Source organism: Schistocerca piceifrons, chromosome 6, assembly GCF_021461385.2.
Source record: "Schistocerca piceifrons isolate TAMUIC-IGC-003096 chromosome 6, iqSchPice1.1, whole genome shotgun sequence".
Classification (NCBI taxonomy): domain Eukaryota; kingdom Metazoa; phylum Arthropoda; class Insecta; order Orthoptera; family Acrididae; genus Schistocerca; species Schistocerca piceifrons.
The window spans coordinates 129,408,345-129,429,926 of record NC_060143.1 but is presented as its reverse complement, the minus strand read 5'-3'; the positions used below and the strand labels follow the sequence as shown (position 1 = coordinate 129,429,926).

At 43.3% G+C, this 21,582-nt stretch overlaps 1 protein-coding gene across 1 annotated transcript in view; it reads left to right on the top strand.

Annotated features, from left to right (window-relative positions):
* Positions 1 to 20,743, top strand: part of LOC124802655 (39S ribosomal protein L14, mitochondrial) — a 35,562-nt gene extending 14,819 nt beyond the window's left edge. Inside the window, exon 3 of the mRNA XM_047263560.1 lies at positions 20,351 to 20,743. Coding sequence (XP_047119516.1) covers positions 20,351 to 20,604 — 254 coding nt within the window. The 3' untranslated portion in view covers positions 20,605 to 20,743. The remainder of the gene's footprint in view (positions 1 to 20,350) is intronic.
* The last annotated feature ends 839 nt before the right edge of the window (positions 20,744 to 21,582 follow it).

Sequence of the window (21,582 nt, the reverse complement as noted above, 5' to 3'; positions counted from 1 at the left end):
AACAACCACTTAATAAACCAGCTTTACCCCAGAGCTTATGAGCAATTAACAACACTAAATACCCAATTTCATTAAACACTAGTTCGACAACAAGTGACCTGATGGCTCACAGGAAAATAACACTGCTTTAAAAGCCACCAGATTTAAAGTGTCAGCAAGCTTGTGGTGTAAACAAGTAACAGTAAGGTAAAACTTAAAGTAGCACCTATAATGGCAAGCAGCCACTAACCATTTAATGGATCAAACTCAAACAGAGCAGTTGAGGTTAACAACAATTACAACAGGTAAAAATTTTTTTAGATGCATAAAGCGAGAGTCACAGACATGGATATATCACAGCATGAGCGATACCAACCATTGCTACATCAAGAGGTTGTTATTCTATAATTTCAGCTCAATGCAGAATGCCAGCATCCAGAAGCACACAGCATGGACATCAGGGAAGACAATTCAGCTGAAGCACACTTAAAGGCATGGTGAAAACTTTGTTGCAGCCACTAACGGTACACTCTTAACTAGTCAGTCCCCGCACAAATAAAGCCAATGGCCCACGGACCCGAAGGGCTGACCATTGTCTGTGTTTCCCTCTTACCACATACCCAGACTTCCCAACTTCACATGCTCCAGCATGTTTTAGACATTCTGCCAGCGATAACACACAGAAAGCTAAGGGTAACTCATCCCACATAGCTGGGCACAAGAAAATGGAGGGGGAAGAAAACAGGGAAATGAAGCCACCACAACACAGTTGGATTGAGAAGGACCTGGTGAAGAGAATGGGGGAGAAGGTCTTGTGGTTCTGGAGGAATGTGGATAGGGTGTTCTCACCCTTGAGCCAAATCACAAAGGATGTCATAAGTGAATCTGAAACAGGTGAGGAGTTTGGAATCTTGTGTGGTTAGAAAGGATTCCTGTTGATGGCCCACAAATAGCTTGGTAAAGGAAGGTGCCATAAGGATGCCCATAGCCTTAACCCAGATTTGTTTGTAGGTGATGCCTTCAAAGGAGAAGTAATTGTGGGTGAAGATATAGTTGGCCATGGTGACTAGGAAGTATGTTGTAGGTTTATAATCTGTTGGGTGTTGGGAAAGATAGTGTTCAATAGTGGGAAGGCCATAGGCATTAGGGATGTCACTGTGAAGGAAGTTCGCATCAATAGTGACATGCAGGACACTATGTAGTAAAGGAACAGGAACGGTGGAGAGCTTGTGGAGAAAATGGTTGGTATCTTTTATGTAAGATGGTAGGTTGCAGGTAATAGGCTGAAGGTGTTGGTCTACGAGAACAGAGATTCTCTCAATTGGGGGGGGGGGGGGGGGGGGGGGGCAGTAACTGACCACAATGAAAACATCCTGGGTGGTTGGGTTTTTAGACTTTAGGAATCATGTAGAAGGTAAGAGTGTGGGGAGTGGTAGGGGTGAAGAGAGAAATTTACTCCAGGGAGTTCTGGAATGTGCTTCAGGATTTAAGGAGATACTGGAGATCCTGCTGGGTTTCTGGCATGGGGTCCCTGTGGCATGATTTGTAGGTGGATGAATATACAGGTAGTGGAGTCCTTCTGCCAGATAATCCTTGCGATTGAAAACAACAGTGGTGGAGCCTTTGTCAGCAGATAGAATTATGAGGTCAGGATCAGTTTTTAGATGGTGGGTTGTGGTTCTTTCTGTGGATGTATGGTTAGCTTGCATTTTACAGATGGAGAGGAGGTAATGCAAGGTGATTTGGGCCTGATTGACACGGTTTTGCAAAACTGTATTAGTGAGGGTTCAGGACTGGTGGAATGTAAACAGATGGAGGTCATTGTGGAAGAAGGAGTTGCAGCCATAGATGGGTAATTTGGTGGTATGGTCATTTGGGGGGTATTCTGTGAGCTGAGCAATGTTGCAAGAATAGTATTTGGGATTGTGCTCTGCCAGTAAACCCTACCAACCAAAGACCTATGTTGAACCTGCCTCACTCAGTTCACTTCTACATCAAAATATTATCCACCTCCACTACCTTCAAGTCCCCACCCAATTAACTGTCCAAGTTTCTTAAGCTATAACCTTGTTTCACTATCATTTCCCAAATCCCTCAACATGCAAGCTGACCTGCCATCCACAGAAAGACATGCAATCCACCACCTAAAAACTGATCCCAGCCTTATAATTCTTCTTGGTGACAAAGGCTCCACCACAGTCGTTTGAACTGCAGGGATTACATGGCAAAAGGACTTCGCCATGTGTCAGATTCATCCATCTACAAACCCTGTCACAGTGACCCCATTCCAGAAACCCAGCAGGATCTCCAGTCTCTCCTCAAATCCTTAGGCCCATCCCAAAACCTCTGCCTGGAATCCATCTCTCTCCTCATCACTACCACTTCCCACATTCCTGCCTTCTAAATGCTTCCTAAAGTCCAAAAACCCAACCAGGATGCTCCATTGTGGCCGGTTACTGTGCCCCCACTGAGAGAATATCTGCTTTTGTAGACCAACACCTTCAACCTATTACCCAGAACCTACCCTCCTATATAAAAAATACCAACCATTTCCTTCACTGACTGTCCACAGTTCCTGTTTCTTTACCACATGATGCGCTGCTCATCACTATTGATGCCTCCTCCCTTTACACCAACATCCCTAATGGCCTTACCACTATTGAACACCACCTTTCCCAATGCCCAACAGATTTCAAACTTACAACCTCCTCCCTAGTCACCATGACCAACTATATCCTCACCCACAATTACTTCTCCTTTAAAGTCATCACCTACAAACAAATCCAGGTTATGGCTATTTGCACCTACATGGCACCATTCTATGCCGACCTATTCATGGGCCATTTACAGTAATCCTTTCTAACCACTCAGAATCCCAAACCCCTCATCTGATTCAGATTCATTGATGACATCTTCATGATCTGGTCTAAGGCTGAGAGCACCGTAGCTACATTCCTCCAGAAGCTCAACACATTCTCCCCTATTTGCTTCACCTCATCTTTCTCAACCCAACAAGCCACTTTCCTTGATGTTGACCTCCACCTCAAAGATGGCTACATCAGTACCTCCATCCATATCAAAACTACCAATCACCACCAATACCTCCATTTTGACAGCTGCCACCCATTCTACAGGTTGTTTCTGTAAGAGCCTGCAAAAATTTAACAAGACATAGAGGAGGATCCACCGAACAATTTGAGACAGGGATCCTGGTGTCGGAGAAGCCAGCTTAAGCAGATAAAAGGAATAAAATGACATTGCTGTGTACTTTTTTATCTACATGAGTTACAGTTAAGTGTGAATACCATCATTGACACAATGAATGTACCATTTGTACTGTGTCTTATAAAGTGTGCTGAAACTGATGGCCATCAACCTCAATGCAAGTATGACATCGTTGTACAAGATTCTGACGCACCCTGACAAATATACCTGGTGTGTTTCAAATCGCATCACAGGCAGCTGCAATTCTGGCAGTTAATTCCATCTCTGTATCCAATGGGGTTTTATACACAAATGACTTTAGGTATCTATAACTGCCCACATCGTGTTGTGCCGACTCCGCTGTACCTTGAATGGATTTTTAAGTTTGTTTTGTATGCCCGACTTCTAATTTCACCACACAAGTCTCCAGGGTTGAGCAGTTATTGCCCGATGACGACACGCGATACAGTTTGTTAAAGTGGAGTTCGCCGTTATTAATTATGTTTTTAGATTTAATTTTATTACTCATACAGAGACTCAACGTTTGTTTAACAGCGCGTCGTCAAAATAAGTATGAAATGCTAATGTCTTTGCAATACATAATGTCGACTATTGAGTTAAAGTTCATACCTATTTTGCCATTTTAGAGAAGAGAAACCTTAAGCACTTCTGCTTCTATAGTCTCAGTATCAAATGTTCACTTTCACTTTAATTCCTATCCCAGTTCAGTATTTAACACAAATTATATATCAATGTCATGTCAGAGATATTACGTCGGTTCCACACTAACGGAATAACACGTAATTGTCATTTAACATCACTTTTATTAATAATACTTTTTCTTATGACATAAATGTTAATGAATGATCACTATCTAGGAGGGAAGAGGGATTGATCCTAATCATGAGAAAATAGCTTTTAATGAGCACGCAATCATTAATTAAATAAAACGTCACATTCAAGGATGATATGCGAACAACTTTTGTTACGTCCGTTTTCACGTATCTGTCAAAACTAGTCCTGTCGCCCACAGTTCAAATTAACACTCATGTTAACCCCTTTTGTCGGAACATCGAATCGTAACTATTATGTGAAAGTTTATTCTAGTCCCCGAATTAATTCTTTTCAGATACGCGCACGACCGAACAGCAGAACGGAACACAAACGACTTGTTTTAAGAACCGAACAACGCAATGATGTTACATTATGACAATGTCCGCCCAATGAACATCTCTTTTACTTTATCTTCTCTACTCTGCTTAGTTAAATTATTCCTAATTACAATGTATTCAGCTATTTAATGAAAACATCTAACAAAAAATAAAATAAATTTATCCCAAAGTAAAAGATTCGTTATATATCCCAATACGAAATAAAGGGGATTCAGGTCAGATGACCTCACAGGCCATGGAGTAGGACCACCCCTTCCAATCCAGCGACTAGGAATTACAGCATTGAGGTGGGTGCGGACAACCACACTGAAGTGAGGTGGTGCACTGTTATGTTATATCCTCATCCTCTAACAAACAGCCAAGGTTATGTTCTCCAACTCTGGTAGAACTCGTGCACAAACCAGAAGTACAGGTGACCATTCAGATGGCCAGGTAGAAGATACGGCCCAATGAGAGTGTCGCCTACAGTTCCAGCCCAGATATTCACAGCAAAATGTATTTGATGGTGTGACTCTACAACAGCGTGAGAATTTTCCTCATCCCACACATGGCTATTCCTGCTGTTCAAAATACTATCATGATCAAGTGAAACCTCACCAGGAAACAGCACAATTTGGAGCAAGTTGTTGGAGCAACTACTGACACAGTGTGACTTGTGGTGCAAAGTCAGTTACAAGCATTGCATTGACACGTGGATCATGGAGTCTCACCACACACTAGTATGAGCAGCACCCACTTCTTGTGCAATACAAAGAGTACTTGTTGTGGGGTCCGCTGCAACATGATCCAGCACCACCTCTTCAAAATCAGATGTGCAAGTGGTCCTCATGTTGACGGGTCCCTTGTTTCTTCTTTCCAATGAACCAGTCTCCCACAGTAGTCGATTGAGAGAAATAAACACTCATCGTGATGGGTGATGCCTGTTAGGAAATTGTACCTTGTACAGCCTTTCAGCAGTGAGAACATTGCAGGTTCGAATCCTGCCTCGGGCATGGATGTGTGTGATGTCCTTAGGTTAGTTAGGTTTAAGTAGTTCTAAGTTCTAGGGGACTGATGACCACAGATGTTAAGTCCCATAGTGCTCAGAGCCATTTGAACCATTTGAGAACATTGCAGCGTACTTCCTCAAACACAAGGTGCATGTCAGTGAGTTCTGCGAAACGGTACCGGTACTGCTCCATCGTATTATACTGTGTGTCTCTGAATAGCACTGAGTAGTGGATGGGTCTGTCGTTGATTCATAGGAAGTTCTGTCATGGGACAGTGTTAATACAGTACAACAGAGCCACCTTATGGACAAGTAAAGTAAACAAAACTTGGGTCATGACTTTCTAGTAATAAGGCTCGTACTCGTTTAAAGAATGTACATTTAAATAAACAGCACAGTATGTGGTAAATTTGTATGCATGTTAGTTGTAAATGAGCTGGAAAACAGTAGTGGTAGACAAAATAGTAGACAAGTTTACTTCAATATTTCCTGAAGCGGACTTCTTCAAACTCCTGTTCCCATGTCAAATTGCTCAGTGGAGCATTCTCTGTCCTGTTACATATTTGCACACTTTTATGGAAACATCCTGTGTACCAAGAAGTCCCTGACATACAGCCGAGATATCCATGGAGGTTGACTCCACAATGATGAGCGGTCCCCCTCGAAATATACCAAGGATGTCATGAGGCCATCACAGAGTGTAATCACCCTCCCAGCCTTGTACAAAAACAGATCTCCCATGTCTTATCTTTTCGGTCACCCACCTTGTTCCAGAGTCCCACCTGGCCACAGAGGAGCATTCACCGGACTGGAGCTACTGAATCACATTCTCCGCCAGGGTTTCGATTATCTCTCACCATGCCCTGAACTGAGGAATGTCCTACCCACTATCCTTCCCACCCCTCCCACAGAGGTATTTTGCCACCAACCAGACCTACACAGTAGTCTTGTCCATCTGTAAACAACTACTGCTCCCAACCCCTCACCTCACGGCTCATATCCCTGTAATAGACCTAGATGCAAGACCTGTCCCATACATCCTCCCACCACCACCTATTCCAGTTCAGTCACTCACATTGCCTATTACATCACAAGGCAGGGCTACGTGTGAAACAAGTCATGTGATCTGCAAGCTAAGGTACAACCACTGTGCTGCATTCTATGTAGGCATGACAACCAAACAGCTGTCTGTCTGCATGAATGGCCACTGACACACAATGATCAAGTAACAGCTGGACCATCCAGTTGCTGAGCAGGCTGCCCAACATGACATTCTTCATTTCAATGATTGCCTTCACAAACTGTACCATCTGGATCCTTCCCACCAACACCAGCTTTTCTGAATTTCGCAGGTGGGAACTCTCTCCAAGGGGCTCACCACTCTTTGGTGAGTATGCTTAGCTACCACAGGACCCCAGCCATTGCAGCACATTTTCCCTTTCCATGTTGCATGTCTATCCTCCTGCTATTCTTTTTTCCTTCTCTTGGGGAACATGTCTGGGATATTTTTGGGAATGTGTTCTGAAGTTCCAGTAGCCTGACATCGGAACAGTCCTTCCACTGTTTTTTTCTTTTTTTGTTTGTTTCTATCCTTCCTTCTCTTCGGCATTTGATGTTCCTCTTTGTTTCTTCTTCCTCCCTGTGCACTCCTGAATGCCAGACCAGGGGTCTGACACATCACAGGTGACTGGGTAACGCATAATTCCCATCCCCGGGTCGACGGGTACGCCCAGGAAGGGGTGACTGCGTGAGCTGTGACCTTTGCAAATTTTCAAATGGTCCCTCTGTCAGAAGTTCGGGAAATGTGATCTGAGGTGAGTGAGCCATTCTCTGAGGGAGGGGGTGGGGGGGGGGGGGGGGTCGGCAGAAAGATGAAAGGAGCATGCCATTGGAGATGCTGGCAATCATAGGGGATTTTCTCACAATGAGCCAATCAGGTCTAGGAATAGCGTCCTTGATTAGTAATCAAAATGTCATTGGTCCCAGGTTCGAAACCCGCCACTGCTTAAATTTTGATTAATAATCAGCATTGGCGGATGAAGACTTCCGGCATAAGAAGTCACTTTCATTCTGCCAGTGGCCTTGTCAAAGAGGGCAGAGGAGTTGGACAGAGGTTCAGGGCACTCTCTTGTCCTTGGTTGGAAAACTGTCTCTAAAGGAAGAAGAAACAGCAATGATCAAAGGCATGGGGATGCAGAAGGCAATGAAAACTACTGCATTAAAGACACACAAAGTGTATTCACAGGACATGTGGCCTATAAAAGAAAAAGTGTCATGATGATCTCTCCATTGGCGAAAGGTTCCAGGCTAGTCCCCAATTTGGATATCTGAGAGGGGCTGCCAAGGGGAAGGTGACCATGAGGAAAAGATCAAATAACTAATGAAAGGATAAAGTTCTACGAGTTGGGGATGCAGGATGTCAGAAGCTTGAATGGGTTAGGAAACCTAGAAAATCTGAAAAGGGAAATGCAAAGGCTCAATTTAGATACAGCAGGGGTCAGTGAAGTGAAAGGTGAAACGAAGTGGAAAGATGACTAGGATTTCTGGTCAGATGAGTACAGGGTAATATCAACAGCAGCAGAAAAACGTATAACGGGAGTAGGATTCATTATGAATAGGAAGGTAGGGCAGAGACTCTGTGAACTGTGAACTGTTCAGTGATAAGGTTCTTCTTATCAGAATTGACAGCAAGCCAACACTAACGACAACAGTTCAGGTATACATGCCGACTTTGCAAGCTGAAGATGGAGAGACAGAGAAAGTATATGAGTACATTGAAAGGGTAATACAGTAAGTAAAGTGAGATAAAATGTAATTGTCATAGGGGACTGGAATGCAGTTGTAGGGGAAGGAGTAGAAGATAACAAGTGATTGAGTTCTGTAATAAATTTCAGCTAGGAGTAGTGAATACTCTGTTCAAGAATCACAAGAGGAGGAGGTACACATCGAAAAGGACAGGTGATACAAGAAGATTTCAGTTAAATTACATCATGGTCAGACAGATTCCGAAATCAGATACTGGATTGTAAGGCGTACCCAGGAGCGGATACAGACTTCAAGTTCTGTAAGATATGGATACAACAGTAAGGAATAGCTCGGTAGGCAGTATAGTTGAAGAGGAATGTACATCTCTAAAAAGGGCAATCACAGAAGTTGTAAAGAAAAATGTAGGTACAAAGAAGGTAACTGCGAAGAAACCATGGATAACGGAAGAAATACTTCAGTTCATCAATGAAAGAAGAAAGAACAAAAATGTTCAGGGCAATTCAGGAGTACAGAAATACAAGTCACTGAGGAATGAAATAAATGGGAAGTGTGGAGAAGGTAACATGAAGTGGCTGCATGAAAAATGCGAACAAATTGAAAAGAAATTATTTTCTGGAGGGCTGACTCAGCATACAGGAAATTCAAAATAACCTTCGGTGAAATTAAAAGCAAGGATGGTAACATTAAAAGCGCAGTGGGAATTCCACTATTAAAGGCAGAGGAGAGAGCAGATAGGCTGAAAGGGTATATTGAAGGCCTCTATGAGGGGGAAGATTTGTCTAAAGTGATAGGAAGACAAATCGGATGTCAATTTAGAAGAGAGAGGGAATACAGTATTGGAGTCAGAATTCAAGAGAGCTTTGGAGGACTCAAGACCAAATAAGGCAGAAGGGATAAATAACATTCCATCAGAATTTCTAAAATCATTGGAGTAAGTGGCAACAGAATGACTATTCAACTGTTCACGTTAGTGTGTTGAATGTACAAGTCTGGCGACATACCATCTGATTTTCGGAAAAATATCATCGACACAGCTCCGAAGACTGCAAGAGCTGACAAGTGTGAGAACTGTTGCGCAATCAGCTTAATAGCTCATGCATCCAAGTTGCTTACAACAATAATATACAGAGGAATGGAAAAGAAAACTGAGGATGTGCTAGATGACGATCAGTTTGGCTTTACGAAAGGTAAAGGTACGAGAGAGGCAATCATGATGTTGCAGTTAATAATGGAAGCATGACTAAATAAAAATGAAGACATCTTCATAGGATTTGTCAAGCTGGAAAAAGCGTTCAGCAGTATAAAATGGTTCAAGATGTTCGAAATTCTGAGAAAAGTAGGGGAAAGCTATAGGGAGAGATGGGCAATATACAAGATGTACAAGAGCCAAGAGGGAATAATAAAGTGGATGACCAAGAATGAAGTGCTTGGATTAAAAAGGGTGTGAGACAGGGATGTAGTCTTTCGCCCCTACTATTCAATCTGTACATTGAAGAAGCAAGGATGGAAATACAAGAAAGATTCAAAAGTGGAATTTTAATTCATTGTGAAAAGGTATCAGTGAAAGGGAAGAAGAATTATGTGATCTGAATGGAATGAACAGTCTAATTAGTACAGAAGAAACATGAAAGTAATGATATCAGTGAGAAACTTATCAGATTGATGGTCACAAAGTAGATGTAGTTCAGGAATTCTACTACGTAGACAGCAAAATAACTAATGATGGACGGAGAAAAGAGGACATCAAAAGCAGACTAGCACATGCAAAAAGGGAATTCTTGACCAAGACAAGTCTACTAGTATCCAACGTATGTCTTAATTTGAGGAAGAAATTTCTGAAAAAATACGTTTGGAGCACAGTGTTGTATGATAGTGAAATGTGGACTGTGGGGAAACTGGAACAGAACAGAACAGAACAGAATCGAAGCATTTGAGATGTACAGGGTTATTACAAATTATTGAAGCGATTTCACAGCTCTACAATAACTTTATTATTTGAGATATTTTCACAATGCTTTGCACACACATACAAAAACTCAAAAAGGTTTTTTAGGCATTCACAAATGTTCGATATGTGCCCCTTTAGTGATTCGGCAGACATCAAGCCGATAATCAAGTTCCTCCCACACTCGGCGCAGCATGTCCCCATCAATGAGTTCGAAAGCATCGTTGATGTGAGCTCGCAGTTCTGGCACGTTTCTTGGTAGAGGAGGTTTAAACACTGAATCTTTCACATAACCCCACAGAAAGAAATTGCATGGGGTTAAGTCGGGAGAGCGTGGAGGCCATGACATGAATTGCTGATCATGATCTCCACCACGACCGATCCATCGGTTTTCCAGTCTCCTGTTGAAAGATGAAGTCGGCGCTGTCGGTCTCCAGTTGTGGCATGAGCCAATTTTCCAGCATGTCCAGATACACGTGTCCTGTAACGTTTTTTTCGCAGAAGAAAAAGGGGGCCGTAAAGTTTAAACCGAGAGATTGCACAAAACACGTAAACTTTTGGTGAATTGCAAATTTGCTGCACGAATGCGTGAGGATTCTCTACCGCCCATATTCGCACATTGTGTCTGTTCACTTCACCATTAAGAAAAAATGTTGCTTCATCACTGAAAACAAGTTTCGCACTGAACGCATCCTCTTCCATGAGCTGTTGCAACCGCGCCGAAAATTCAAAGCGTTTGACTTTGTCATCGGGTGTCAGGGCTTGTAGCAATTGTAAACGGTAAGGCTTCTGCTTTAGCCTTTTCTGTAAGATTTTCCAAACCGTCGGCTGTGGTACATTTAGCTCCCTGCTTGCTTTATTCGTCGACTTCCGCGGGCTACGTGTGAAACTAGCCCGCACGCGTTCAACCGTTTCTTCGCTCACTGCAGGCCGACCCGTTGATTTCCCCTTACAGAGGCATCCAGAAGCTTTAAACTGCGCATACCATCGCCGAATGGAGTTATCAGTTGGTGGATTTTTGTTGAACTTCGTCCTGAAGTGTCGTTGCACTGTTATGACTGACTGATGTGAGAGCATTTCAAGCACGACATACACTTTCTCAGCTCCTGTCGCCATTTTGTCTCACTGCGCTCTCGAGCGCTCTGGCGGCAGAAACCTGAAGTGCGGCTTTAGCCGAACAAAACTTTATGAGTTTTTCTACATATCTGTAGTGTGTCGTGACCATATGTCAATGAATGGAGCTACAGTGAATTTATGAAATCGCTTCAATCATTTGTAATAGCCCTGTAGTGCTACAGACAAATGTTGAGAATTAGGTGGACTGATAAGGTAAGGAATGAGGAGGGTTCTGCAACGAACTGGACAGGAAAGGAGTATGTGGAAAACACTGACAAGTAGAAGGGACAGGATGGTAGGACATCTGTACGACATCAGGGGATGGCTTCCATGGTACTAGAGGGAGCTGTAGAGGGCATAAACTGTAGAGGAAGACATAGATTGGAATACATCCAGCAAAGAATTGAGGATGTAGGTTGCAAATACTGCTCTGAGATGAAGAGGTTGGCACAGGAGAGGGCTGCATCAAACCAGTCAGAAGACTGATGACTTAAAAAAAAAGGGAGGGAGGGGGGGGGGGGGGGGAGACCATCTCAGACAACGTAAACAGAAAGAAGCTAAAGATTCCAAGAATCTCCCAGCTGCACTCCGGTCGCTCATGTATCACGTACTGAAGGAGATCAGTCTTTTGCTAGGGTTAATCCGATTATTATTAAGAAAGGTGTTGATGCAGGCAGGCCATGTAAAATCCTGCTCTTGTTTATGTGATTGCAATTTGCTTTTGGAGACAAATACTGACTTTCAGGCCCAACAATTACTTGCAGCTTTGCTCCTCCTCGGCTATCCTGTTTGTGTTTAGGCCCATTGAACGCTGAATTCTTCAGGTGTTATTATTTACACTAGGCTGCTTGATAGTGTGCCTGAGGGAGAAATCCAAACTTCCCTTCGTGATCAGGGTGTCATTGCAGACATGGGTGATGAAATAGATTGATGCAACCTTAGTGCTTACACGCACTCTCTTCCTCACGTTTCATAGAATCATGCTTCCATCAGATATTAAAGCAGTCTATGAGGTCATCGAATTAGTGAAGTTCGGTGGCAGGAGGAACAAGACTTCTGGCCAGGTGAATACAAGGTTATAAATACAAAATCAAATAGGGGTAATGCAGGAGTAGGTTTAATAATGAATAAAAAAATAGGAGTGCGGGTAAGCTACTACAAACAGCGTAGTGAACGTATTATAGTGGCCAAGATAGACACAAAGCCCATGCCTACTACAGTGGTACAAGTTTATGTGCCAACTAGCTCTGCAGATGACGAAGAAATGTATGATATAAATGAAATTATTCAGGTAGTGAAGGGAGACGAAAATTTAATAGTCATGGGTGACTGGAATTCGACAGTAGGAAAAGGGAGAGAAGGAAACATAGTAGGTGAATATGGATTGGGGCTAAGAAATGAAAGAGGAAGCCGTCTGGTAGAATTTTGCACAGAGCATAACTTAATCATAGCTAACACTTGGTTCAAGAATCATAAAAGAAGGTTGTATACATGGAAGAACCCTGGAGATACTAAAAGGTTTCAGATAGATTATATAATGGTAAGACAGAGGTTTAGGAACCAGGTTTTAAATTGTAGGACATTTCCAGGGGCAGATGTGGACTCTGACCACAATCTATTGGTTATGAACTGTAGATTAAAACTGAAGAAATTGCAAAAAGGTGGGAATTTAAGGAGATGGGACCTGGGCAAACTGACTGAACCAGAGGTTGTACAGAGTTTCAGGGACAGCATAAGGGAACAATTGACAGGAACGGGGGAAAGAAATACAGTAGAAGACGAATGGGTAGCTCTGAGGAATGAAGTAGTGAAGGCAGCAGAGGATCAAGTAGGTATAAAGATGAGGGCTAGTAGAAATCCTTGGGTAACAGAAGAAATATTGAATTTAATTGATGAAAGTAGAAAATATAAAAATGCAGTGAATGAAGCAGGCAAAAAGGAATACAAACGTCTCAAAAATGAGATCGACAGGAAGTGCAAAATGGCTAAGCAGGCATGGCTAGAGGACAAATGTAAAAATGTAGAGGCTTATCTCACTAGGGGTAAGATAGATACAGCCTAGACCTTTCGAGAAAAGAGAGCCACTTGTATGAATATCAAGAGCTCAGATGGAAACCCAGTTCTAAGCAAAGAGGGGAAAGCAGAAATGTGGAAGGAGTATATAGAGGGTCTATACAAGGGCGATGTACTTGAGGACAATATTATGGAAATGGAAGAGGATGTAGATGAAGATGAAATGGCAGATACGATACTGCGTGAACAGTTTGACAGAGCACTGAAAGACCTGAGTCGAAACAATGCCCCGGGAATAGACAACATTCCATTATAACTGCTGACTGCCTTGGGAGAGCCAGTCCTGACAAAACTCTACCATCTGGTGAGCAAGATGTACGAGACAGGCGAAATACCCTCAGACTTCAAGAAGAATATAATAATTCCAATCCCAAAGAAAGCAAGTGTTTACAGATGTGAAAATTACCGAACTATCAGTTTAATAAGTCACAGCTGCAAAGTACTAATGCGAATTATTTACAGACGAATGGAAAAACCGGTAGAAGCCGACCTCGGGGAAGATCAGTTTGGATTCCGTAGAAATGTTGGAACATGTGAGGCAATACTGACCTTACGACTTATCTTAGAAGAAAAATTAAGGAAAGGCAAACCTACATTTCTAGCATGTGTAGACTTACAGAAAGCTTTTGACAATTTTGACTGGAATACTCTCCTTCAAATTCTGAAGGTGGCAGGGGTAAAATATAGGGAGCGAAAGGCTATTTACAATTTGTACAGAAACCAGATGGCAGTTATAAGAGTCTAGGGACATTAAAGGGAAGCAGTGGTTGGGAAGGGAGTGAGACAGGGTTGTAGCCTCTCCCCGATGTTATTCAATCTGTATATTGAGCAAGCAGTAAAGGAAACAAAAGAAAAATTTGCAGTAGGTATTAAAATCCAGGGAGAAGAAATAAAAACTTTGAGGTTCACCAATGACATTGTAATTCTGTCAGAGACAGCAAAGGACTTGGAAGAGCAGTTGAACGGAATGGACAGTGTCTTGAAAGGAGGGTGTAAGATGAACATCAACAAAAGCAAAACGAGGATAATGGAATGTAGTCGAATTAAGTCAGGTGATGCTGAGGGTATTAGATTAGGAAATGAGACACTTAAAGTAGTAAAGGAGTTTTGCTACTTGGGGAGCAAAATAACTGATGATGGTCGAAGTAGAGAGGATATAAAATGTAGACTGGCAATGGCAAGGAAAAGTGTTTCTGAAGAAGAGAAACTTGTTAACATCGAGTATAGATTTAAGTGTCAGAAAGTATTTGTATGGAGTGTAGCCATGTATGGAAGTGAAACATGGATGATAAATAGTTCGGACAAGAAGAGAATAGAAGCTTTCGAAATGTGGTGCTACAGAAGAATGTTGAAGATTAGATGGGTAGATCACATAACTAATGAGGAGGTACTGAATAGGATTGGGAAGAAGAGAAGTTTGTGGCACAACTTGACTAGAAGAAGGGATCGGTTGGTAGGACATGTCCTGAGGCCTTCAAGGGGTCACAAATTTAGCATTGGAGGGCAGCGTGGAGGGTAAAAATCGTAGAGGGAGACAAAGAAATGAATACACTAAGCAGATTCAGAAGGATGTAGGTTGCAGTAGGTACTGGGAGATGAAGGAGTTTGCACAGGATAGATTAGCATGGAGAGCTGCATCAAACCAGTCTCAGGACTGAAGACCACAGCAACAACAACAACATGAAGTCGTCACAGTCTGACCGTACACTCCAAACCTGATGCTCTGTTAACAGTGTCAACTTTACAACTACACTCGAATGTTCTGTCGAAACATGGCCAAATGTGTTACTTGTAGTAGGGATGCTCAATGGTGCGATTGTCTATTTCCTTCTCCACGGCTGTATCAGCTGCAATGGTGACCATGCAGCCTCAGTCTGAGAATGCCCCATGCATCTCAGTGAGCAAAGCATCCAGGAGAAGGAAAAAGTGCCTTAACCTGTTCCTCGCAAGTTATTCGTTAGTCGAAAACCTTGCATTTTACCAGCGGGCGCTTATAGTACCGTTCTCACTACGCCTTGCTCCATGGAGGACATGGCTAAGTGGACTTGCAACCTCAAATTCAGCACTGCAGTTGCCAAATCACCCAGTGTCATGGTAGCATCCCCATCTCTTCCTCCTCCAGCCACCAAATCTTAGCCTCCTGTGCCGAAATCACATGCTACACAAATGATATGCCAGAAAGAACAGAAGGGATGCTCCTGTGAAGACTTTTTATGTCTCTCCAACCAGCAAACATTTTGAGTCTTCATCTGCAAAAGGCAAACTGGTTTCTCCTTCGCCAACTCTGAGAGCCTCTTCCACGATGTCGCCATGTGGGACCTGCACCTGGCCAACCTCAATTTTGCCAGTGCGACCCGCCAACCGTTTTTCTGCCCTGAAATCCGCAGACTGACCCAGAGTGTCTTCTTACACCTCTGTAGATCTCATGGAACAGGATCTTCCAGCCTTTGCAGCATGTAGCAGTGAGGATGTGAAGGCAGGCACTCGGCAGCTGCCGAGGTAACAAAATTCCATTTTTTCCCCCTACCCCATCATAACTCTTTTCCAGTGTAACATTCACAGCATACAATCCAATGAGGAGGAATTATAGCTGCTCTGGGAATTGCAGCACCTCCTTGTTTTCTGCCTCCAGGAAACAAAACTGCATCCTTATGACGGCTCTGACCTTCCCCTCACTCCTCGAGGATGTGATTCCATCTCATGGGGGAGTCCTGCTGCTCATATGGGATGATGCTCTGGTAGTCAAACCATCTCCCTGACTCCGGTGTCAAGCTGTTGCAGTCTGCATTTTCCTTCCTCACTTGACGTTTTCCCTTCATACCGTTTACATCCCTCTATCATTCAGTGTCACCAGGGCAGACTTTCTCCAGCTTATTGGTAGACTCCCTCACCCCTTTATGTGCTCGGTGACTATTGCACACCGTGCCCCTTGGGGCTCTTCCAGAACATGTCAGTGAGGTGCCCTCTTGGTTGACCTTCCAATCAACTCAGCCTCATCTGCCTTAATACGGAAGCACCCATATTCCTTTCAGACTCCAAGAACACCTATTCCCATTTGGACCTCTCATTCTGCACTGCCCAGCTTGCCCATCATCTTGAGTGTTACGTGCTTTCTGATGCCTACTCAAGCGACCATTTCCCATGTGCTGTCCATTTGCTGACTCCAGCCCCCCTGCCTGCACACCCAAATGGCAGCTTACTAAGTCAGCCTGACGGCTTTACTCCTTCCTGGCAACCTTTGAAGAACAAGATTTCCCCAGTTGTGATGACCAGGTGGAATACCTCACAAATGTTATCCTTACTGCTGCGGAACATTCCATTCCTCTTTAACATGCCATGTCCCAGTCCTTGTTGGACTGAAGCGTGCCACGACACAATTCATGCAAGGAGGCGCACTCTCTGCATTTTTAACCACCATCCTGTGATGGCGAACTGCATTCATTATAAACAGATGTGTGCAATGTGTCGTTGCATTCTTTGAGATAGCAAAAAAGCTGGCTGGGTTTCATTCATTAGTTCTTTTAACATTTCTACCCCTTCCTCTGTCGTGCGGGCAAACTTCAGCTGGATCTCTGGGACCAAGACCCATTCGCCAATTTCCAGCGTGACAGTAGCATACGATGTCATTGTGGACCCTATTGCTATCTCCAACACCTTGGGCCATCATTTTGCAGAAGTTTTGAGCTCTTCCCACTATCATCCTCCATCAGAAACGAGTGGGGGATGGCTTGGGCAGTACCCTTCTCTTCTCAGAATTGGGAGTGCTACAATGCCACCTTTACTATGAGGGAGCTAGATCAAGCTCTCAGTTCATCCTGATCCTCCGTCCCAGATTCACATTCAGATGTTGCAGCACCTTTCTCTTGTGGGCAAGCACTTTCCGCGTAACATGTACAACTGCTTCTGGGCAGAGGGCACGTTTCCCAGATGCTGGCGTGAAGCCACTGTCATACCGAAACCTAAGCCTGGTAAGGTCAAAAACCTTCCGTCTAGCTACCACCCCATCTCTCTCACCAGCTGCTTTTGCAAGGTGATGGAGTGTATGATTCATGCCCAGCTGGTATGGTGGCTCGAGTCTTGCAATTTACTAACGAATGCAGTGTGGATTTCGAGCACGGTGTTCTGCAGTTGACCATCTCTTTACCTTGACCACCCATGTCATGAATGGTTTTCTGCAGAAATCTCAGACTGTGGCCGTGTTTTTGGATTTGGAGAAGGCCTACGGCACCTGCTGGAGAACTGGTATCCTCTGTTCTCTTTACTCATGGGGATTCCGTGGCCGCCTGCCCTGTTTCCTTCAGGAATTTTTAAAAGACCAAGTTTTCAAGGTGCACATAGGTTCTGTGTTTTCGGACACTTTTATCCATGAAAATGGTGTGCCTCAGGGTTCCGTCCTGAGTGTCGTACTCTTTGCTATTGCCGTTAACCCTATAATGGCCTGTCTCCCGCCAGGCATCTCCGGCTCCCTTTTTGTTGACAATTTTAGCATCTATTGCAGGTCTCTACTGGCCTGTCTCCCTGAGCAGTGTCTTCAGCGATGTCTTGATCGTCTTTACTCCTGGAGCATCGACAATGGCTTTTGCTTTTCCACTGACAAAACCATCTGTATGAGTTTCTGGTGACACAATTGGTTTCTCCCACCATCTTTACATCTTAGGCCTGCTGCCCTTCCGTTTGTTGAAACTGCGAAATTCCTGGGGCTCATGCTCTATAGGAAACAGTCTTGGTCTTCCCATGTGTCTTACCTGGCAATCTGCTGTACATGGTTCGTGACTGTCCTGTGTCCTCAATGATACTCTTCCTGGGGTGCCGATTGAACTACCCTTCTCCATTTGTACAGGTCCTTGTCCGTTCGAAACTCGAGTATGAGTACTTTGTTTATGCTTGTGCACATCCATCTCTCTTACACTGTCTCAAAACTATCCACCATTTGGCCTCTGGCACCATTTACACTAGCCAGGTTGAGAGTCTGTATGCTGAAGCTGCTGAATTACCACTGTCCTACCTCCGTGACTCTTTCCTCAGCATATATGCATGCAGTTTGTCTGCCATGTGTGGCCACCTATCCTGTGCCTCCTTCTTTTATGATTCCTTTGATCGCCAGTATGGGGCGTGTCCCTCTTCTCTGTTACCTCCTGGAGCCAGCTTTCGGCACTTGCTACAGTGGCTTAAATTCACACTACCTGCACCTTTCCCAGTGGGTATGAATCCTTCACCACATTGGCTTTGTGAAGTGGCCCATATTAATCTTGGCCATCATTCACTTCCTAGGACACTGCTCCAGCTTCACTCTATCGTCTTCAGTTTCAAGACCTTCGCATGGAACTTCGCGATTGTACCTTTGTATACACGGATGGCTCTTGGACTGCCCATGGGGTTGGGTGTGCCTTCGTCATTGGCACTCGTGTGGTCAGGTATCAGTTTCCGGCACGCTGCTCAGTATTAACAGCAGAGCTCTTCACCCTGTATCAGGCCACGGAGTACATCTGGCGACACAGACTTTTCAATTGTGGCCTCTGCTCAGACTCACTCAGCACCCTTCAAAGTCTATGTGTGCTGTACACCACCGATGCCTTAGTGCAGCGGGTACAGGAAAGCTGTCACTCGCTCACCCTTGGTGGAGCCAGTGTGATGGCTATGTGGGTTCCTTGTCACAGTACAGTGGTGGAGCTGTCATTTGTACTCAGATGATTCATTTGAAAAGGTTTCTGACTTCATTATGGCCACATGATGGGAATTCATAACTTTGAACACAGAATGATAGTTGGAGCTAGAAGTGTGGGACATTCCATTCCATTCCATAAATCATTAGGGAATACTGTGTTTCAAGATCAACAGTGTCAAAAGTGTACCGAAAATACCAAATTTCAGGCTTTCGCTCCCACCATGAACAACACAGTGGCCGGCCTTCACTTAACGACAAAGAGCAGCAGTGATTGCATAGAGTTGTCAATGCTAACAAACCAACAGTGCATGAAATAACCACAGAAATCAAGGCGGTACGTAAGATGGAGTATCCATTGGGACAGTGTGATGATATTTGGTGTTAATGGCCTATGGCAGAAGATGGCCAATGTGAGTTCTTTTGCTAACAGCACAACTTTGCCTGCAGTGCCTCTTCTGGGCTTGTGACCATGTCAGTTGGACACTAGACAACTGACTGCGGCCTGGTTAGATGAGTTCCGACTTCAGCAGGTAAGAGTTGATGGTAGGGTTTGTGTGTGGTGCAGACTCCACGAAGCCATCGACCCAAGTTGTCACCAACGCACCGTGCAAGCCGGTGGTGGCTCCATAATGATGTGAGCTGTATTTACATGAAATGGACTGGGTCTCTGGTCCAATGGAGTCATTGAGTAGAAATGGTTATGGTTGGCTACTTGCAGCCATTCATTGACTTCACATTCTCAAACAAAGATGGAATTTTTATTTATGTCACTGGGTTACAACTATTTGGATTGCTTTGAAGGACATTGTGGACAGTGTGAGCAAATGATTTGGCTACCCAGATCTCCCAGCACGAATCCCATCGAACATTTATGGGACATACTCGAAAGGTCAGTTCGTGGATAAACACCTACAGTGGCAATACTTTGTTATGGATGATTCGATATTTGTGCAGGGGACTTAGTTACTTGAGTCCATGCTTCGTTGAGTTACTGCACTATACTGGGCAGGAGGAGGTCTGACATGATATTAAGAGGTATCCTATGACTTTTGTCACCTCAGTGTACTGCGAGCACAGTTTCAGTGGACTGATGCATGGGCACAAAAACTCTTAAAAGAAAACAGTATTCACACAAGCCTTCTAGCTCTTGCTATTTTTATAGAAAAGTACACACACACACACACACACACACACACACACACACACACACACAGCTTTGGGTGCCAATTTGTACCTTTGCTAGAAAATGAGCAAGAGCTCCAAAGCTAGTGTGAATACTGTTTTCTGTCACATGTTGCTGTGTGCCAAACATCTGTCCATTATGAGAGAGTGGCTGTCATGTCCGTATTTTACGTGTTGTTACATCTAAGAATTTCCATTAGTGTTATGGAAACAATACTTTGGTTCAATCAGTAAACATGATTCTTATGCTTTTTTGGCAGGTGACAAGATACTGGTTGCAATCAAAGGACAAAAGAAGAAAGGCGTGATAGTTGGTGTGAAACAGAAGCAGCCACCTTTGGTGCCTAAATTCGACAGTAACAATTTGGTGCTGATAGATGATAATGGAACTCCACTAGGAACACGCATTCATGTGCCCATACCTACGGTTCTACGTCGCATTCTGAAAGAGCGTACACATGCAAAAGGCACGGATTATACAAAATTGTTAGCTATAGCAACTAGATTTGTGTGATGTATTGAAATGGTAGAACTGTACAAATATTTTGCTTCTGGCACTGTTAAAAGATGATGTACTATACTGTCTTCGCAAAAAAATAAAAAGCATTTAGCTTACTTTATCAGTATGGATACTGAAAAGTGAGTTCCAAAAATTATGTACAACTTGTGACCTCTGTCCAACTGGATCTCAAGCAATGAGGGTAGCAGAACTGAGGAGTGACAAACCCAAATGATACATTTTTTTTTTTTTAATATTAGCAACCAGTAACCCCTCATCCCTGATTCTTTAAAGACTTAAACTTCCATGTATCAAACATCTTCAAAGAATGGATGAGTATAGTCTGGGTAATTTGAGCTCCATTCTAAGAAAAGCTAGTTTTTCACGGATCTCAATTTTTGATATCCCTTAACTAGGTGTCATAAAATATAATTTTACAGAGTCAGTGACTGGTATATGCGTCTGCAAAATGTATTGCAAACAAGAGTTAGTGGCGAAATACTAATTAATTAAAATGTCACGTCTGCCCTGATACTGAAGCTTTACTGTGTGAACAGCAAAAGTACAGTATGTAATTAACTTTCTTCCTGTCATTGTTTTGTAGGGGGTATGAAGGAGAAAAAAGTTTTGAAGCTGGGTGTAAAGCTTGTTGCAAGTGACTAATGCTCTCATAAAGGGCGCAGATGACCTCACCATTTAGTGCCCTAAATCACCACCACCAATAATAATAATAATAATAATAATAATAATAATGTCAGCATGAAAATAGCAATGGGTAATTTGTGTACTGTGTTTTATGCTTTGTCACATATAGTTTCCAAATTTAATACTTGACTTACAGGTTTGACACAGTAATGTAAAATTTTACCTTGTAACGAGCAGAGCTTTTCAAATTTGGCAAATAATGTGACATATCGAAAATTAAATATTTGTTGTTCCTAGCAGCCGTTATGCAGCCAACCTGCATTTGGGGCAGGTGGTTTTAACCATTTA